Source organism: Zosterops lateralis, assembly GCF_965231275.1.
Source record: "Zosterops lateralis genome assembly, chromosome: 4".
Taxonomy (NCBI): Eukaryota; Metazoa; Chordata; class Aves; order Passeriformes; family Zosteropidae; genus Zosterops; species Zosterops lateralis.
Genome location: NC_139765.1, coordinates 35,927,469 through 35,943,372, shown reverse-complemented (window position 1 = coordinate 35,943,372; position 15,904 = coordinate 35,927,469). Strand labels below are relative to the sequence as shown.

General features: G+C 38.0%; 1 protein-coding gene across 2 annotated transcripts in view; it reads left to right on the top strand.

Moving 5' to 3' along the window:
* The window catches only part of NAV3 (neuron navigator 3), a gene marked incomplete at its 5' end in the record, with an annotated part of 250,369 nt that overhangs the window by 57,291 nt on the left and 177,174 nt on the right, over positions 1-15,904 (top strand). For both annotated transcript variants that reach the window (XM_083859059.1, XM_083859058.1), the window contains 2 exons: positions 12,316-12,433; positions 13,155-13,207. In XM_083859059.1, coding sequence (XP_083715185.1) covers positions 12,316-12,433; positions 13,155-13,207 — 171 coding nt within the window. The remainder of the gene's footprint in view (positions 1-12,315; positions 12,434-13,154; positions 13,208-15,904) is intronic.

Below are 15,904 nucleotides of genomic sequence, written 5' to 3'. Positions count from 1 at the left end.
TGAGCATGCCACAGGTTCCCTGAGGTGTTTGCACTACCCATTCCCATGAAGGGCATCAAGAGGATTTGCACAACTCAACAGGTTGTGCTTCAACATCATGCCTTCCCTAATTTTTGTTGCCTCTCTTCACATGCCTTTGCTGTTCATTTAGTTGTTAGATTCTTTGTCAACTCTGTTTGTGTAGTGTATATTCAATGAGTGAAATATATATAGCTAAAACAATTAGATGATAACCATACTATCTACCTGTGGATTTAAGAAATTTTCTCAATTCTTGGCTTTCTTCCTGTGTCTCTGGGGTCCATCTGTACAAAGGAACGCCGTAGGTTTTATGATTTTTGTGCTTTTTTTAAAAAAAAAATAAATTACCTAGTTATTGCTGAATGACAAGGGTGAGCCTCTCATGTAAACTGGAATGCCCAATAAACTTGTAAATTTTGTTTTGCAAAGAATGGAAAATATGCACGTGCATGCTATTGTTTTTAAATGACCTTTGTTTCATGTCAGGTATGTTCAGATGCTTTCCCTACTCTGTGAGCAGTTTGTTGGTTGAGCATAATTTCAAAGCTGATTATGCAGAATTGTCTTGTGCCCTCTGTATCACTGTGCCTGTTGTGTGATTGGAATTTGGAGTGTGCTAACACAATTAATTGAAATACATTGTTCTTAAGATAATTATTTACAGAAATGTGTTGTACCACTGAATATCACTGTGGGAAATTTAAATGGCATTTTTGGGATATAGTATTTTTTAATGGCTTAAAATACAAGACACTTTATCATTTGTATGCTAAAATACATCTTTTACTGCAGTATTTTTATTTTAGAGTGTTCCCTGAGGATTCAAATCTTCCAAGCTTGTTTGACATGTAACAAAGTCACCTATTTTGGAACTGTGGCATAAACAGTTACTTATAAGAGAATGCTTCTGTGGATTAGAAGTTGAAGGAATACAGTAAATTCATGTACACAATACATATATATATGTATATATAAATATTATATTATTTATATAAATTATGGTGAGGCACATTTAATCTATCTAGCTGAGATGGGATTTTTTTCCTGTAAAACCACAGACTAGAGAATCCATTTGCCCACTTTCATTCTTCTTTAATGTATGGAACATCTTTTTTCGGTCAAAGAGACACAGATAAAACTTAAGTAGTTCAGCAGACTTCAGATCAGAGCTTGAGACTCTAAAAGAGTTTTACTGCTGTTACTCAAGAATAATTATTAGGCAGATAATGCCAATACCATTATAACCTGTAATGAGATAATGACAGTAACATAAAATGAAGCACTGGTGTAAGTATTGGATTTTATTCCTGATAGTGAAGTAGCACTAAACTGTCCAGGGAAGGTGAGAACAAAGCCATCTGGTGCAATGTTTGAGAAGCCTCTCTGTGGGACTGAACAACGTGAGTGATATACCAGTTCCATAAAATTTCAAACTTCACTTTCCACTTGAACTTCAACTTTCCAAATGTAAAAATTCTTAGATAAAAAAGCATTAGGGTTCTTTATGTTCTCAGGAAGTTCTTCCAAAGCATTTGTCCTTGCATTTACATCAAAATGAGAGGTGTTCAAGATATCAGAGATATCTTGATATCAGACATATAAAAGAGAGTTATTTTTATTAGTAAGTACTATTAAAAAACCTTAATCCTCTGTTATCAGAGACCTTCAAAAGCAACTATAAGAATTTAAGGAAAAACTTGTTTTAAAGACTATTCTATTCCATACTTATGCACTAAATAATGTAGGAAATGGTTGGACTTTTTACAAAGGATATCCTTTGTACAGTAATTCCTGAAATATGATCTTTCCTCCTCCCACAAAGAATTTATGTTCCTATGACCTATTTCACTTGCATTTTAGGTGTCTATATCCATCATTCTCATCCTCAGAACTCCCACTCAGCAGCTGTCAATTTTGGCAGTGCTCATGTTCCGTCCATAGCCATTCCAGGTTTTTACATTAAGGATCTGTACAGACATGAAATTGTACCTCTGAGAATGCTCAGAAGCTGTGTTGGATTCACTAAGTCAAGTACCTTGCCAGCAAGGTTTATTTAAAGGGCAGGTGAAATAAGCACCTGCCTACTTTACCAAAATTTAGAGCTGGGGAAAAAATAACCCTTGCCAGCGTTTCAGGATGAAATATTTATTATTCATGAGCAATAAGTATTTCCTTTAAACAAAACCAAACCAAACCAAACCAAAAAAAAAAAAAAAAAAAAAAAAAAAAAAAAAAAAAAAAACTAGCATGTGTCAAACAGAGGTCCCCAAAGTAATAGTCCATATCCTTGTGAATGATTGAACAGCTGTGTGGGCTGTCCTGGAGTGCCAGCCTTCTGAGAGCTACCTGAGGAGCGAGCTACTGGTACCATTAGTTCTGTGCAGCACCATAGTCCAAGAAAACAATTGAGCCTGATGTGGGATGGGACACAAGGTGGTAGGCAACTGCATTAGGGACTCATTTGAGAGGAGACATGATGCTTCTTTTACTGGATCATTTCTGCTTCTTACTTAGATTAGTAGGACAAAATACAAAAAGGCTCTTGGAATGAATGGTTGGAGCACAATCACCTCTGTCTAAAATAAAAGCTATAATCTCTAGCCAGCAGAGTTATTTGTTTGTGTTTTCAGTGAGTCCCTTTCTTCCTCATCTGCTTCCTGCTCACAACTTCCCAAACCTTGAATTATTTTCTCTGTAGTGATGTGGCTGCAATGAGAGTATCCCCTTCCTAATCCTTTACAGAAGCCTTTAGTCCCAAGGGGCGATTGTGTGGGAGGTGGAAGATATGGATTTAATTAAATTTACAGGCAGTGGCCCTTTAAAGTGAGTTAGTCAATCCTTGTCCTTCATTTCTAGTCTGTCATCCAAGAGACATGGTATCACCAGAATGTGTATTCTGAAAGAAAATATAGGACAGTGAATGAGAAGCTGCAGATGTGGAAAGCAGTCCCCTGAGGAAGTGAGCCCTGAGTACGGGCAGTCATGACGACCCAGAGAACAAGCCTCAAACACTAAAGCACATTTTGTCTCATAAAAGAAGGGAGTTTTGTTGTCTTCAGAGGTAAATCATGGGTGAAAAAATTTTGAGTCATGGATCATATATCTTTGGGGCTATTTTGGGTGGTGCTGTGGTCCTATAGAGGGGTGTAGGAGAATCAAAATCCGGTAAAATGTATGCCTGGGGGACTGCAGATTGAACTGTGAATGAAAACCTCCATGTCCTAAGGTCCTTCCTCTGTGAGACACTGCCTCTTCTCATGTGATCTGTGGCCGAAGCAATCACTAGAGGTATTTAGGCTCCTTCTATGATAGAAAGTAAGGGTTTTAAGGGCATTTTTAGTAGGAATTTAGAACCTTTTTCTTTCCATTGTAGGATCTTTCCAAATCTGGCTGTGTTACAGAAGGTGTACATGAGACACATCTTTTATTAAGAAATGAGAAAGATTAGAAGATTGATTACCATTTGAGATGAAAAATCTCCTGTTGTCTTAACTATGATAAGATTATTTTCTTCTCTTCATTGTTTAAGAATATTAACTGACAGAATTTATTTCATACATAAAAATAATTGCCCTGAAGAATTGTAAATTTAAGTATTATTATAAACAGAATGGGTAGGTATTTGTTATGGGCAGTGCTTTCAATGTTGATTAAAGGAATAAAAGGAAGTGTCCTGAAGTGGTATTCCAATGTATAATGCATTTTTAGTCTTTCAGGTCCTTGAAACACTGCATTTCTTGAGCTGAAGGGGTGTAAGTATAGGCTGTCATCTGTGTAAGCATAATTTCATTTTCCTAAGCTTCAGGTAGGTAGCAAAAGGCAAAGCAGTTGCCCACACGACCATTACAACTCTCACATTCACCACCAAGGCCTGTTCCAGCAGAGATTAATGACAGTAAGAGTCTCAGATCACAACACTTGAAATCATTAGCTTACTCAATATTATTGTGTTGCCTAGAGTACCTCAGTGGTGTTCTGAATATGCGCAACACCATTATTGACATTAAAATCATACAGTTGGTGAAAAACAACTTTTAAACATCAAAGCACAGAGAAAAATTACTCAGGAGTTGGGATATCTTGTTATAAAATATGTAGCTCAGAAAGCAGTGTATTTTGTTTAGTGTGATTTGTCAAAGTATTCTTCCACATGAGAGGAAACAAGACAATTTAAATCAGCTATCTAAGCCTCAAAAAGTGCTGAAGACTATATTTAAAGTTAGTTATGGCCTTTTGCTACTTTTTTTCTCACAAGAAGGGAAGAGATGTATGTCTTATTATTTTTGTATTTTTATATATCAGAAATTTGCCTTTCCACACTTAAAAAGAAGTGCTGGCAAAGAGGGTTATTTTGATCCCTGAGCCAAGTTCTTTAATGCCAAATTGCAGTGTGGAAAGAATCACCCTGTCCAAGTTATAAATCCTTAAAATGAGCTTTGATGGAAAATCTGGAGTAGTTTCACAGTGGAATCTTCTCAGCTGCATGTGAGGAGCCCCATTGCTGATTTGCAGAGGCAGGTGTTCACCCAGAAATGATCTGTTTGATAGCAAGAGTGACTTTTTGCTTGTGAACAAAAAAAGACCCAACAAAGCAATAATGTTTTTGTTCTCAAAATTATTTCATGCTTTCTACTCATATTGTAGAAGTCTTGTCCATTCATCTGTAGTGTTATACTGGTGAGCCAGAAAGGAAACCTGTTCAAATTTAGTTAATTTTTCCCTTTACAGGAAACTTAACTCTGCTTACTGTGGGTTTCTTTAGTAAAGTGAATGCAGGACTGGTCATGAAACTTATCTTGGCAGTGACAAGACTTATATGAGACCTGAGATTCACACTAATTGGGTCTCTGTTATCCTGGACACCAAGAAAACTGGAAGCATGACTTTCTTAAAGCACATCTCTTTTTTTCTTATGTGAATGAGATTTTTAAGAAAGCCTCAGTGATAGGACAGTGCCTTTAGAATCACACTGTTTATCTGAACTAAAATGTTGACCCCTACTTTGTGGTGTCTCTGAGTGTAACACAATGTCCACTGGATAATCCTGGTCTTCCTTACTGTAATAAAATTATCTGAGATATTAGTTTAAATCAATATTTTATGTAAAAGCTGCATTGAATAATAGGTATTTTATTGTACTTTTGCTAAATGGATGCTGAAATGCACTTTAAAGTCTATATATAAAAATATATAAACACACATTTATATCTGTGTATCCATCTATATCCATATCTATATCTAAGAAATAGTTCCAAAGTTGTATGAACAAATATATGGCATATTTATAACAGAAAGTCTCAAGGTCGACTGCTTTGGAGGATTGCTTTGTGTGGGTGGAACTTACTAATATTTGATAGGCACTTAATATCTCCTGATAATTCAGGAAGCTCGAGGCCAGTGTTAATAACAGTGGTGCTGTTGGTCCCTTGACAAATTCCACTTCCCCACAGCACAAGCCTGTAGAGAAGCAGCGGCCTGTTCAGGGTCCCTGCAGCTTCAGGGCGAAGATCTGGCTCCTTCCAGTGGCATTTTATTGCTATTGCACAAGACTGAAGCCAGTAAATAAAACGATATGATTAAACTGTAAAGCAAATCAGTAGGAATCTTTTCAAAGCACGAACAAGTGAATTTATTCTCTAAAGTGTTGGATTTTTATCTGGGCCAAATAAAAATTACTCAGTGAACCTTACAGGCAAATACACACAGAGAGAAATATATGTTCAAAGGAGCTTATATTGTTACCTTCCATCTGGCACAGAAGCATCAGAAGTATTACTCCTGTGCCATTGGTGAGTATTGGCCTCAAACATATGTGTTAAATTAATTCTGACTTGGGGTTTGGGAAGAAATGAGTAGAAAGGGAACACAGTAAGCCAGTACTAATGTTACTTCAGTGAATTGATCACAAACTGCAAGTGGAACTTGGGAATATGAAACAGCCTCCTTTAAGTTGGGTTAGTCATCTAAGGCTTGCCAGTGATTGTTGAAGAGTATTTTTTTTCTACTAATTTTCTTAGCTGGGATTAGTGGAGTTTTGTTTAATTGTGTTTTTATCTGTAAACTGCTGAGTAGTGTTGATGGATACATGCTGCTATTTACAAAATAGAATTGTACTACAGGGATTCTGACATTTTGGTTAATTGGCATGTATCCCTCTAAGTGGTTTCTATTCCTTAACTCATAATTGTTCTCATTTGCTCAGTGGGATTCAGAAACAGGGTTTGTGGAATGTCATTTAATACTCATTTCATTTTGTTAAATAAAGTGCATTGGCTTCCATCTTGCCTATAAATTAAGTCATTCTAGTTTCATTTTCTGGCTATATATTTTTAATTGTGTAAATATTTTTCTTTCTCATGTAATTTGCTTAATGTTACAGAAAGTGCCACCCCCAGACCCTAGATTTACTCTATAGCAAATGAATTGCAGAGTATTTTCTGTACCCAATTAAATCAAGACATAAATTGAATGGTTGATCTGTCTCTTATGGTAGTCTAAATGTGAACCATTGTTTTCAAAGTTGGTCTTTTTACATGTGAAGTGGAGGACTGAAACTAATAAATTATTCTTCTGCATCCCAGAGGCATAGCCTTCATAAGAAAATATTTAAAAGGTCAGATCCTGCCTTCAGTTGAGTTTTCCTTAATGTACATGCAGTGGGAAAGAGAAAGGCATCTCTCTGCAATCTGATTTCCTCACCCTACTCTAACACTAATCAGTGTGTTGCCCAGCTTCTCTTTATAAATACAAACTGCTTTAGGGACACTCCAACACATGCTTTCCTACCCACAATTTATTAGACAAGCATAGCTAAGTCAAAATAAAGTTGTGGTCATGCCCTTTCCTCTGGCAAATCCTCTTCACAGGGACTCTGGGACTGTTATGCAGGCTCTATTGGGTATTCAGTATCCAGGGTAGGCCACACACTGGAAAACCTCCCAGGAAATAGATATACATCATTTACAGCCCATTTTGTAACATACTGGAGAGCAACAGAAACAACTCATCAATCTCTTCTTTTTCAAGGGGAATTTGAAAAAGTGTCCACGGGTGAAAAGCTCTAAGTGCTATCAACTATCAGTTGTTTCCAATGGCAACATTTTAAGTAGAGTGAAAACATTGCACTAGAAGTCACATAACCCTTCTATTAAGTTAACAGTGCCATATTTCCACATTGGCTCACTGTTAAAATTCTAATCCTGGGGCCATTTAATAGTTTCATTTTCCTTTACTCTATTTTTCATCAAGGAAAAAAAAAAAAAAGAATTATGAAATGTATTGATATAATCCAAGCATAGAATAAAAGACAGACTCCTGCTCTGCTGAGAAGTAGCTTTGTGTACTGCTGTGAAATATTGCAACCCAGATATACTGCTAGCAACGTTTTTTTTTTAAATAAAGTTCCCATCCATTTGTCCCACTGTTGTTTGCCACAAAATAAACATTAATGAAGGTTACTTTTCCCTACAGATTCCTTTCAGAAAACAGAATTCTTAAAAAGCCTCCCCACCTCCAAAGGTGCTTATGATAGTGAGCATTGGAGGACAGCATTTCAAGTCTGCCATGCTAATGAATGAGGATACAATTGTCTCCTACAGAATATTTTAAAGGACAAGTGATGAGAACTGGATTCTGTCTGGTCATTCCACATATCTTTTTCATTTAGTGGAAAAATATTTAAATATTTTTGGAAATTAACGTATGCTCCTAAATGGCATGGAAGTCTGTCATGATCTTATTGTACCTCAATTGGCAGCAACTGCTGTTCCCTAAGCAGCAGCATTGGCACATAAGGGAGTGACAGAGGCATATGGAAAGCCATCTTCTCAATGGCAACAGGAGACCATTTCAAGAGCTGAGATTCTATATTCTGTCACAAACAACCAAAAAAACCCTTTTTTAATAAATAAATAAATAAATAAGTAAATATGGAAGGATCCAAATTCCTGAACATGCATTTTCCCACCAAGTATTTTTCTAAAAGTATCTGATATAAAAATTCACAGAAAAAAAAATTATTTTCAACTCAGAATATCTGGGATGTAGTCCCGGCTGTTTGCCCTTGAGTGAGCCACATCAAAAAGCAGCCGCCTTGCCTCAGTTTACTCACATCTATAGAAATTACAAATAGAAGGTGTGATCTCATTCATGCCTGGAAAGCATCTTGAGCTGGTCTGGTGAAAGACACTGACACAGCATCATGCATTGTTATTGCATTAGGCTGACTGCACTTCTGAAACCCATCTGACATTTCCCACTTGGCACTGATCGTGGGTGGTAACATTTCTGTAGTAAAGAGGATGATCTGTATCACTGCCTGATGTATATTACATGGTTTATGATTAAACATTTTCTGAAAAGGCAGTAACCTGTGAGATCCTCTCTCTTTCTCACTTCATTAAGCTACGAAATTACAAAGTGTTTTGCTTCATTACGGATCCTGCCAAGCAGCTCGACTATGCTCCTTGTAGCTACTTGTGGAGTATCGAGGTGAAGTTCATAACTATATTTGGGTATCAGGGTTTATTTCCTCTACTCCGTTGAAGGGGAGTGTGACGAGCAGTTGAGGAATGTTGGGGGAAGCCGTCATTAGCACGAGCAGCCTGTGCCCGGGCTCGGATTGCCCTGCTGATCCTGATTCCTGGTGCGAGCAGTGAAATCACCAGGCTTTGGCACAGGGCTCGGACCACACAAACACAGGATCAGGGCTGTGCTGTCGTCGTGCTGCTGAGACGGGCGCTCCTCACTGCAGATACCAGTGGCTGTCCCCAGCTGTCAGATAACAGTGGCTGTCCCTTGTGCTGCCAGCTGTCAGATAACAGTGGCTGTCCCTTGTGCTGCCAGCTGTCAGACCTGACACTGGAGTGAACACTCCCTGGTCAGACGTGACTGTAGAGCAGGGTGGTAGGACAGGAACCTTGGGGAGGAAATGAGTAAGTCAGCAGCCCAGCCCAGTCTGTGGCTGTAGCACAGGGTTACTGGGGCAGTGGAGAGGGGAGGAAGTGTTGCAACAACTAACACTCGTGTCTGTGTTTCTCTCTGAAACAGCCTCATTACAGAAAAATCTAAGATGAGAGGATTTAGGGGAAACATTGCTGCACTATTAATGCAAGATGGCATGATCTATTGCTAGTTCTGAGAAGAGGAAGAGTATGCACAGCTCCTCCTCAGAGCTGCTCTGCACCCAGTGGGAGTACTCATAAAAAGCAGACTTTCATGGAGTTATTGATTTTTGATCTTTTGTTCTGAGTTTTCTACCGTGATAATTGAGTATTGTGAATGATGAAGCACACTGGAGCTTTAGATTTGCCCAAGGATTTAAAGATAAAACTTATGATACTTGAAAGCTCTGAAGGGGAGAGTGTCTATTTCTCATTACACTTACATGAGATAATTTAATGTAAAAATATTATAGTGGCATTCCTATAATTTCATGTGTCTATCTACATGCTTTTCATTTTTTTACATGACTCTTGACCAGTTGGGTCCCCAGGACAATGAGATGAATGAGAAAGGCATCCTATTGGGAAGGGTGGAGGGGAACAGAAGCAAGTGGTATTTCCTACAGAAAGAGAGGAAATAAAACATGACATTCCACTTCCAACTGGATGTTGGTTTGCTATGTTGTCTCTATCAATAAATCTTTGCCTTCTTGAATTTTTTATAATACATCTAAAGTGAAAAAACTCTTTTAACACTGGCTCCTCCCAGTACTGTTTTTGTACCATTGCATGACTATCACATGCTGACCATCAGAAAAATTTTGGTATGGTGTGGATAATCAGCCTTTGCTTGCAAAATGCTGTTAGCATTCTTTATGCTTATCACTTTTAAATTAATGAAAAAAGAAAATTATGAAGGGAGTGGATGGATCAGTGGAGTCCATTCCTTGAATACGAGACACTTGCAAAGGAGTTGCTATATTGAAATTTCCTTATGTGCTTAGTGGGAGGATAGTTCAAATTGTAGTCAGAATTAGGACTGATACACATGATTATGTGAGGGTGTGACAGATGAAAAAGGAAATGCCTGGTATTTTTATTTGTAATATGAAACTAACCTAAAATAATACTAGTGGTATTAAATTTTGTATGTTCCAGTGGATCACTTTCATTGGAATACAGAAAATAGTTCTGCTTATATTAATAGAGAGTATTTTTGAAACATTACTTTAAAAGTATGACTGAAGTTGAAATACAAGCAGTAGGGAATATATGATGCGATGGGTGTGGTATGTGTCTTTTATCATCATGGTTTCATATTATTTTAAATATGTGTTCATGCAATCTTTATAGATACCCCACATTCACTCCATATGATTATATAGTTGAAGAAATACTTTCTTAGCTACAGATTGCTTTAAAAAAACCCCACGTTTTAAGACAAAAAAGAATATCAATCAGTGAAAACACTGATTTCAGTCTGTGAAAACACAGGAGACTTCTGGGTGTAGCAGGGAGATTAAGGGCCCCGTTTAACAGCAGCATACTTTGACTATGGGGGAGCTGAATCCACTTCTACAGTTTAATTCCATGGACTTATTTAAATTTCTAAAGCTGTCAAGAAAGCTGTGACAAATCAGCTGGTGATCTACCTGCAAGAATATGGGAAGAAATAGAGTAGACCAAAACAAATTATTTCAACAAAGAAGGAGAAAATCTGTGGCAAAGGTACTCAGGTAGCAAAGGAGTCCTTAGCAGGTGAGCATGGACTTAAGTGGTGACACTTTTGTGGGGTGGAAAGCAGATGATGGTTCTCTGGATTAGGCTCTGGACTGGGAATTGCATCTGTTTTCCCACCCTGGCTCTGCCACAGATTTCCTTGATGAGATAAGTTTAAAAATTAGTAATAAAGCAAGTTAATAGCTTTGGTCTGTTTTTTCTCTTCACAAAATGGGGTTCTGACCCCTTCTTCTCCCAAGTATCTATGAGGTTAAATGAAAGGATGTTTATAAAGTAAATTTGTTTGTTTGTTTGTTTTTTTAATGAAAAAGCGGCAGTTTCAACAATTTCAAACAATATTCTCAGCACATTTTCAAACAATATTCTCAGCAGAAAAAGACTCTTAGTTATTATATTTACTCACATGGTGGAGCTATCATACATATGTGCTTTCTCTTAGTGATCCATCTCACAGCAGTGGGAGATTTGGGAGGTTCTGTACAACTCCTGTTTTCTGGAGTGAGGAAAGAGGTCACAGACACTCTGCAAAAGGGAGCCAGGGCTGGCTGCCAAAGGCCACAGATACCCTCCTGTTGTGTGACACCCCCTGCCAATCTCCCTTCTATGAGCTCCCTCTGCCTGCTGGGACACCCCAGTAAGGTGTGAGAAGCTTTTGGGGTGCACTCTTCCTTCAGTGTAGAGGGGAAGGTGTCCCTTTTTTCCCACCCTAGGTAAACCTGGTTCTGCTTGTGTGTGCTGTAGGTGTTACCAAATGCTTCATGTACATACATATCTTTTGAAATGCCTTCAACCTCTCTCTTCATGCCCCTCTCCTCCCTTATTTTGGAGGATGTAATTCAGCTGGTCCTCTTCAACCTTTTGTTGATAACTGTCATTTTTGTGCTGCCTGTTGCTAAGTATTTGGTGCTGTTCAGTCTCACTATTCCTCCCTCCTCTTTAGGCAAAAAAAGGGCACAGCATATTTCCACAATATATATACTATAATTCCAGTGATAAGACTACTGTGCATCTGGTGCTCTCACTCTCCTCTCTGCACATTAGAGCACTTTGAACTGTAGGCAAGGGGGCAAACGACCTGTCCTTGGGCAGTGGGACACAGTGATTAACTGCATAAAGTCTTACAGAGGCATCAGCAACCACAGAACACCAGCAACACCCTAATTAATCCTTACTCCAACACAGGCACATGTCTCTTCTATCACTTTCTCTTAGGCAGCCCCGGAGTATGAACGTTATTGGCAGGGCATGCGTGGAGGTAGAAATGTGGTGGGAGGTGGAATTTTGGTAGATGCGATTGATTTATGGCAGGAGCTTCCTTTACAGTCATAAGGGGAATTTTGCTTGGTCACAGCAAGTTTGAACCCTCATGAAACAGCCTGAATCATTTGAAGCTAAAATAAAACAGAGGATGGCAGGGGGAGGGGCATGACCGTTAGGGGGAAAAAAAAAGTCAAAAAACACATTAAAATTGTTTCCCTTGGTGCTGACTTCTTAAATGGGAATGTGTTCCAGAATAGTTCTGCTGTGTAAGCCAACATTTGTTTTAAGACTTTTTATTGTCTTTTTTCCTCTCTTCCCCTTCCTCCCCTTGCCCTCCCGCTCTGCTCTGCAGATTTACACTGACTGGGCTAACCACTACCTAGCAAAATCTGGCCACAAGCGGTTGATCAAGGATTTGCAACAGGACATTGCAGATGGAGTTCTGCTAGCAGAAATCATTCAGATCATCGGTAAGACCAGGGCTGAGGGAAGCACTGCGATCTGACTCCTTGCATGGGGGAATATATAATTCAAGTTGAATGTATTTCACAATAAGATGAACCCTGAATAATACAATTTGACTGGGTCCATATGTCTCTGATATTTGTGTGGTTCATCCTTGTCTTAATTAAAAAATATGTTTATGTGAGCATGTTTGGAAGTTGCTGTTTAACCATACTTTAAATGGCCAGAACTGTATCTTACACACTTTGAATTGTCAGAAATGAATGCTCCATTAAACCATATGTCTCCCATGTGTGCATTTTGTTAGTTGGAGTGGCTCATACTTTCTGGGATGCCTTGAAACTGTATCCTGACCCTGCAAAGACAATTGTGGAAGATTTTATGTCAGCAGTTATTTTGCAGGGGCTGAAGAATTAGCAGCGACCTCCTTCGCACTTCCCCCTTTGCATGATTTGGCATATGGAAGCAACTGCTGCTAACAAGAGTGTTGTTACTGTACGACTGAGCTTTGCTTAGAAAGGAGCTCTCTGTCAACAAAACCCTCTGCATTTTATTGCTGTGCCTTTTCTGCTTTTCTTCAGTTTGGGTTTTTGTTTTTTTTTTCTGTTTTGATTTTTAGGCTTTTGGGGTTGAGTTTTCTTAATTTTTTATTTTTTGACCAGGGGTTGGAAAGGGGAGTTTTATCTCATTGTTTACTTTTGCTTTTCCCTCACTGTTTTTGTTTAGCAAATGAAAAAGTTGAAGATATCAATGGCTGTCCACGGAGCCAGTCTCAAATGGTAAGAATAAAATATATTTTTAGTTTGTGTTGGCACCACTCCACCTTCCTAAAATGCTTTTTAATAAGGATTTATAAAAAATAATAATATTCTATCCCATTTTTACCATAAAGTCCTAATTCTCATACAGGTTCCTGATACTTATTTTCCACACATGCTTAATATTTTAAACTTTATTTCTGTCCTAACTTTGGATCTTGAGATAACCTGGCAGCAAAACTTCATCACTTCTATTTAATCCAGAATTGCCTTATCAGACCTGTTTTTCTGAGGATCCAAATAATTTCATTCAGCTTCATTTTAAGGGCAGTAAATCCAAGAATAAATTATTAAGTGGAGTCTTCGTGTCTGGAAAACTGGTTGATGAACAACACTTGCCAAATTGTTTTTGAATATAAATAGCCTTTTGGATTGTCCACTGTGAAGTCCAGTTAGATGAACTGACTCCAAGACTTTCAGAAATAGCCCTTTAGTCATATAGCTCTCTGAGCTATAGCTGGCAGCTGTCTAAAGACTTTTTAATACTCTCAGACAAGAAGCATTTAGTGACTGTGATTCATATGGAGTCTTATTAATCTTTTACTGTGTTTATGGCAAGTCAACTACATTTAATAAGATGAAACCTCCTTAGAATACTGTGAAAGGGACAGACACAAAATCTGAGCCTCAGTAAAATCACCATGCATTCATTGAATCATTTACAATCCAAGTCATGTTCTCCCATGCTGAAGTCTTTGCCTTTCTGTTCACATTCAAATAATATATAAATAAGGTGCATAGCTGTGTAGCTGGCAAGGATTTTGGAGTATAGTGATTTGGTTGAACTTGCATAATAGCAAACTGCTGAAACTGGGTTTAAAAATGGAAATGAAATAGAAAAAAAGAGTGCATTTTTTCAGATCATCTTTTAAAGGTGGAAGGTGTTTGCAGCTTTTTTCTGCAAAGCGTCAAAAGGTAAAGGCAAAATTTTTGAGTACTAGTGAAGTGAATAATGGGGTCTTTTGGTTCTTATTGTTCAAAAAATGGACAGCTTTAGAATAAACTTTTCTCTGACTTTCAGACTTTATGAAATAGTCCATAGAAACAATACACACAATTTCCTTAATAATAGTTATTATTTTAATTACTCATATTACAGCAGCACCTAGTGGCCCTGGCTGAGAACTTTGGGAACTCCAGCACAGAACTCTAATATTACACACACAGATCAAGAGATAATCACTCTCTACTTCAATCAAGTTAAGACTTGCTATTTCAGACAGGCAAGACAAACAAGGAGACACAAAAGCACAGGGAAGTGGTTTGATTTTCCAAGGTTATGTAAGTGGTTAGTGGCCATCTAGGACTGCTTAGGGACCCACTGCTCCGTTGTCTAACAAACTTCATTTCCCTGAGAGACAGACGAGCTGCAGAGAGAACTATTCACTCTAGCAATGTTTGCATCTCCCAAACAACATTGCTGTATGTTCCCTGTTGCATGTTTATGTGGCACAGAAATTCTGGATTTCATCTCTAGCTCCATGCAGCTATGAAGGAAACATGGTCAGAGCATGCCCATGCTGCAGCAGTGCTTGTGGCTCTCCTTGCATCCATCTTTGTCCTTTCATAAGTCTAAAGCCCATCTCTCAGCTCTGCCAGGCCAAAGAATATGTCCCAGGTGCTCTGGGTGTCAAACCAGGTGCTTTGAAAACTGCTTTGCCTAGTCATACATCAGTGTTTGCACAGTGACTAAAGCGTCACATTTAGCCACTTTAACTTCATATTAATATATTTATTTATCCATTCTTTGACAAAATCTTGTTTATTGAATAATTTTATCTCTACAGCCTGATAAAATTATTTCCTGCCTTTTCACGTACCAGTTCTATACCGCTGATTTCTAAACTGAGTTTGGAAATTTAAAATGTACTAAAGTTAAAGTAATTCAAACTTGTCAGTTTTTCTCTCAGAGACCCCAGGTTTTGAGCCTGCTCTCTATTTCCATTGGGCTCTGCACTGGTCTAATCTAGCCAAAGGCACATTTTTACCGTATTTTCAGGTAATTTTACTTGGCAGTGCTCAGTTTTGCTAGCCCACTCAGTTAATGGTAGATTGTGATATGCAGAGAAAACAAAATAAACATAACAGTAGTCAAAGCTACTTTGCATGTTGTGTGTTTGACATACACCAGTATGTAGCAATATGTCCTATGAGAACTTGCTGGAACATCAGCCATTAAACCAGCAACAATCAAAATACTCCCAATAACATTTGTTAGCCATTCATTCAGTGCTCTAATTTTAAAAGTCTAAGTAAATAAACCTCAAGAATCCCACTACCCTCTTCTTACACATATGTTTTCATAATCCTTACTCTCATAACTTGCAATTAAGGGGAAATGTTTTCTCTATTCATCTGCCATTTGATACCCTTTCTAGGAGGCCTTTGATACCCATTTTCAGGAAGTCTAAGATATTTTATTAGCCTTAAAAAAGCTAGAGAACACTGACATGGATTGTCTGCTATTGGAAATTCTTGATACTCTCTGTGGATGATATTGATGCTAGTTCATGATCAGTCACTACCAATATTCCCAAGTTCTTTTCCATTCATAACTTGGTTTTCCTCTTGCCAGTGGCATCATCTTTCAAATGATTTTTGAGGCATCTCAATTCAGCTGTTACTTTAAATTATAAACATATTTTAATGTTTATTTTA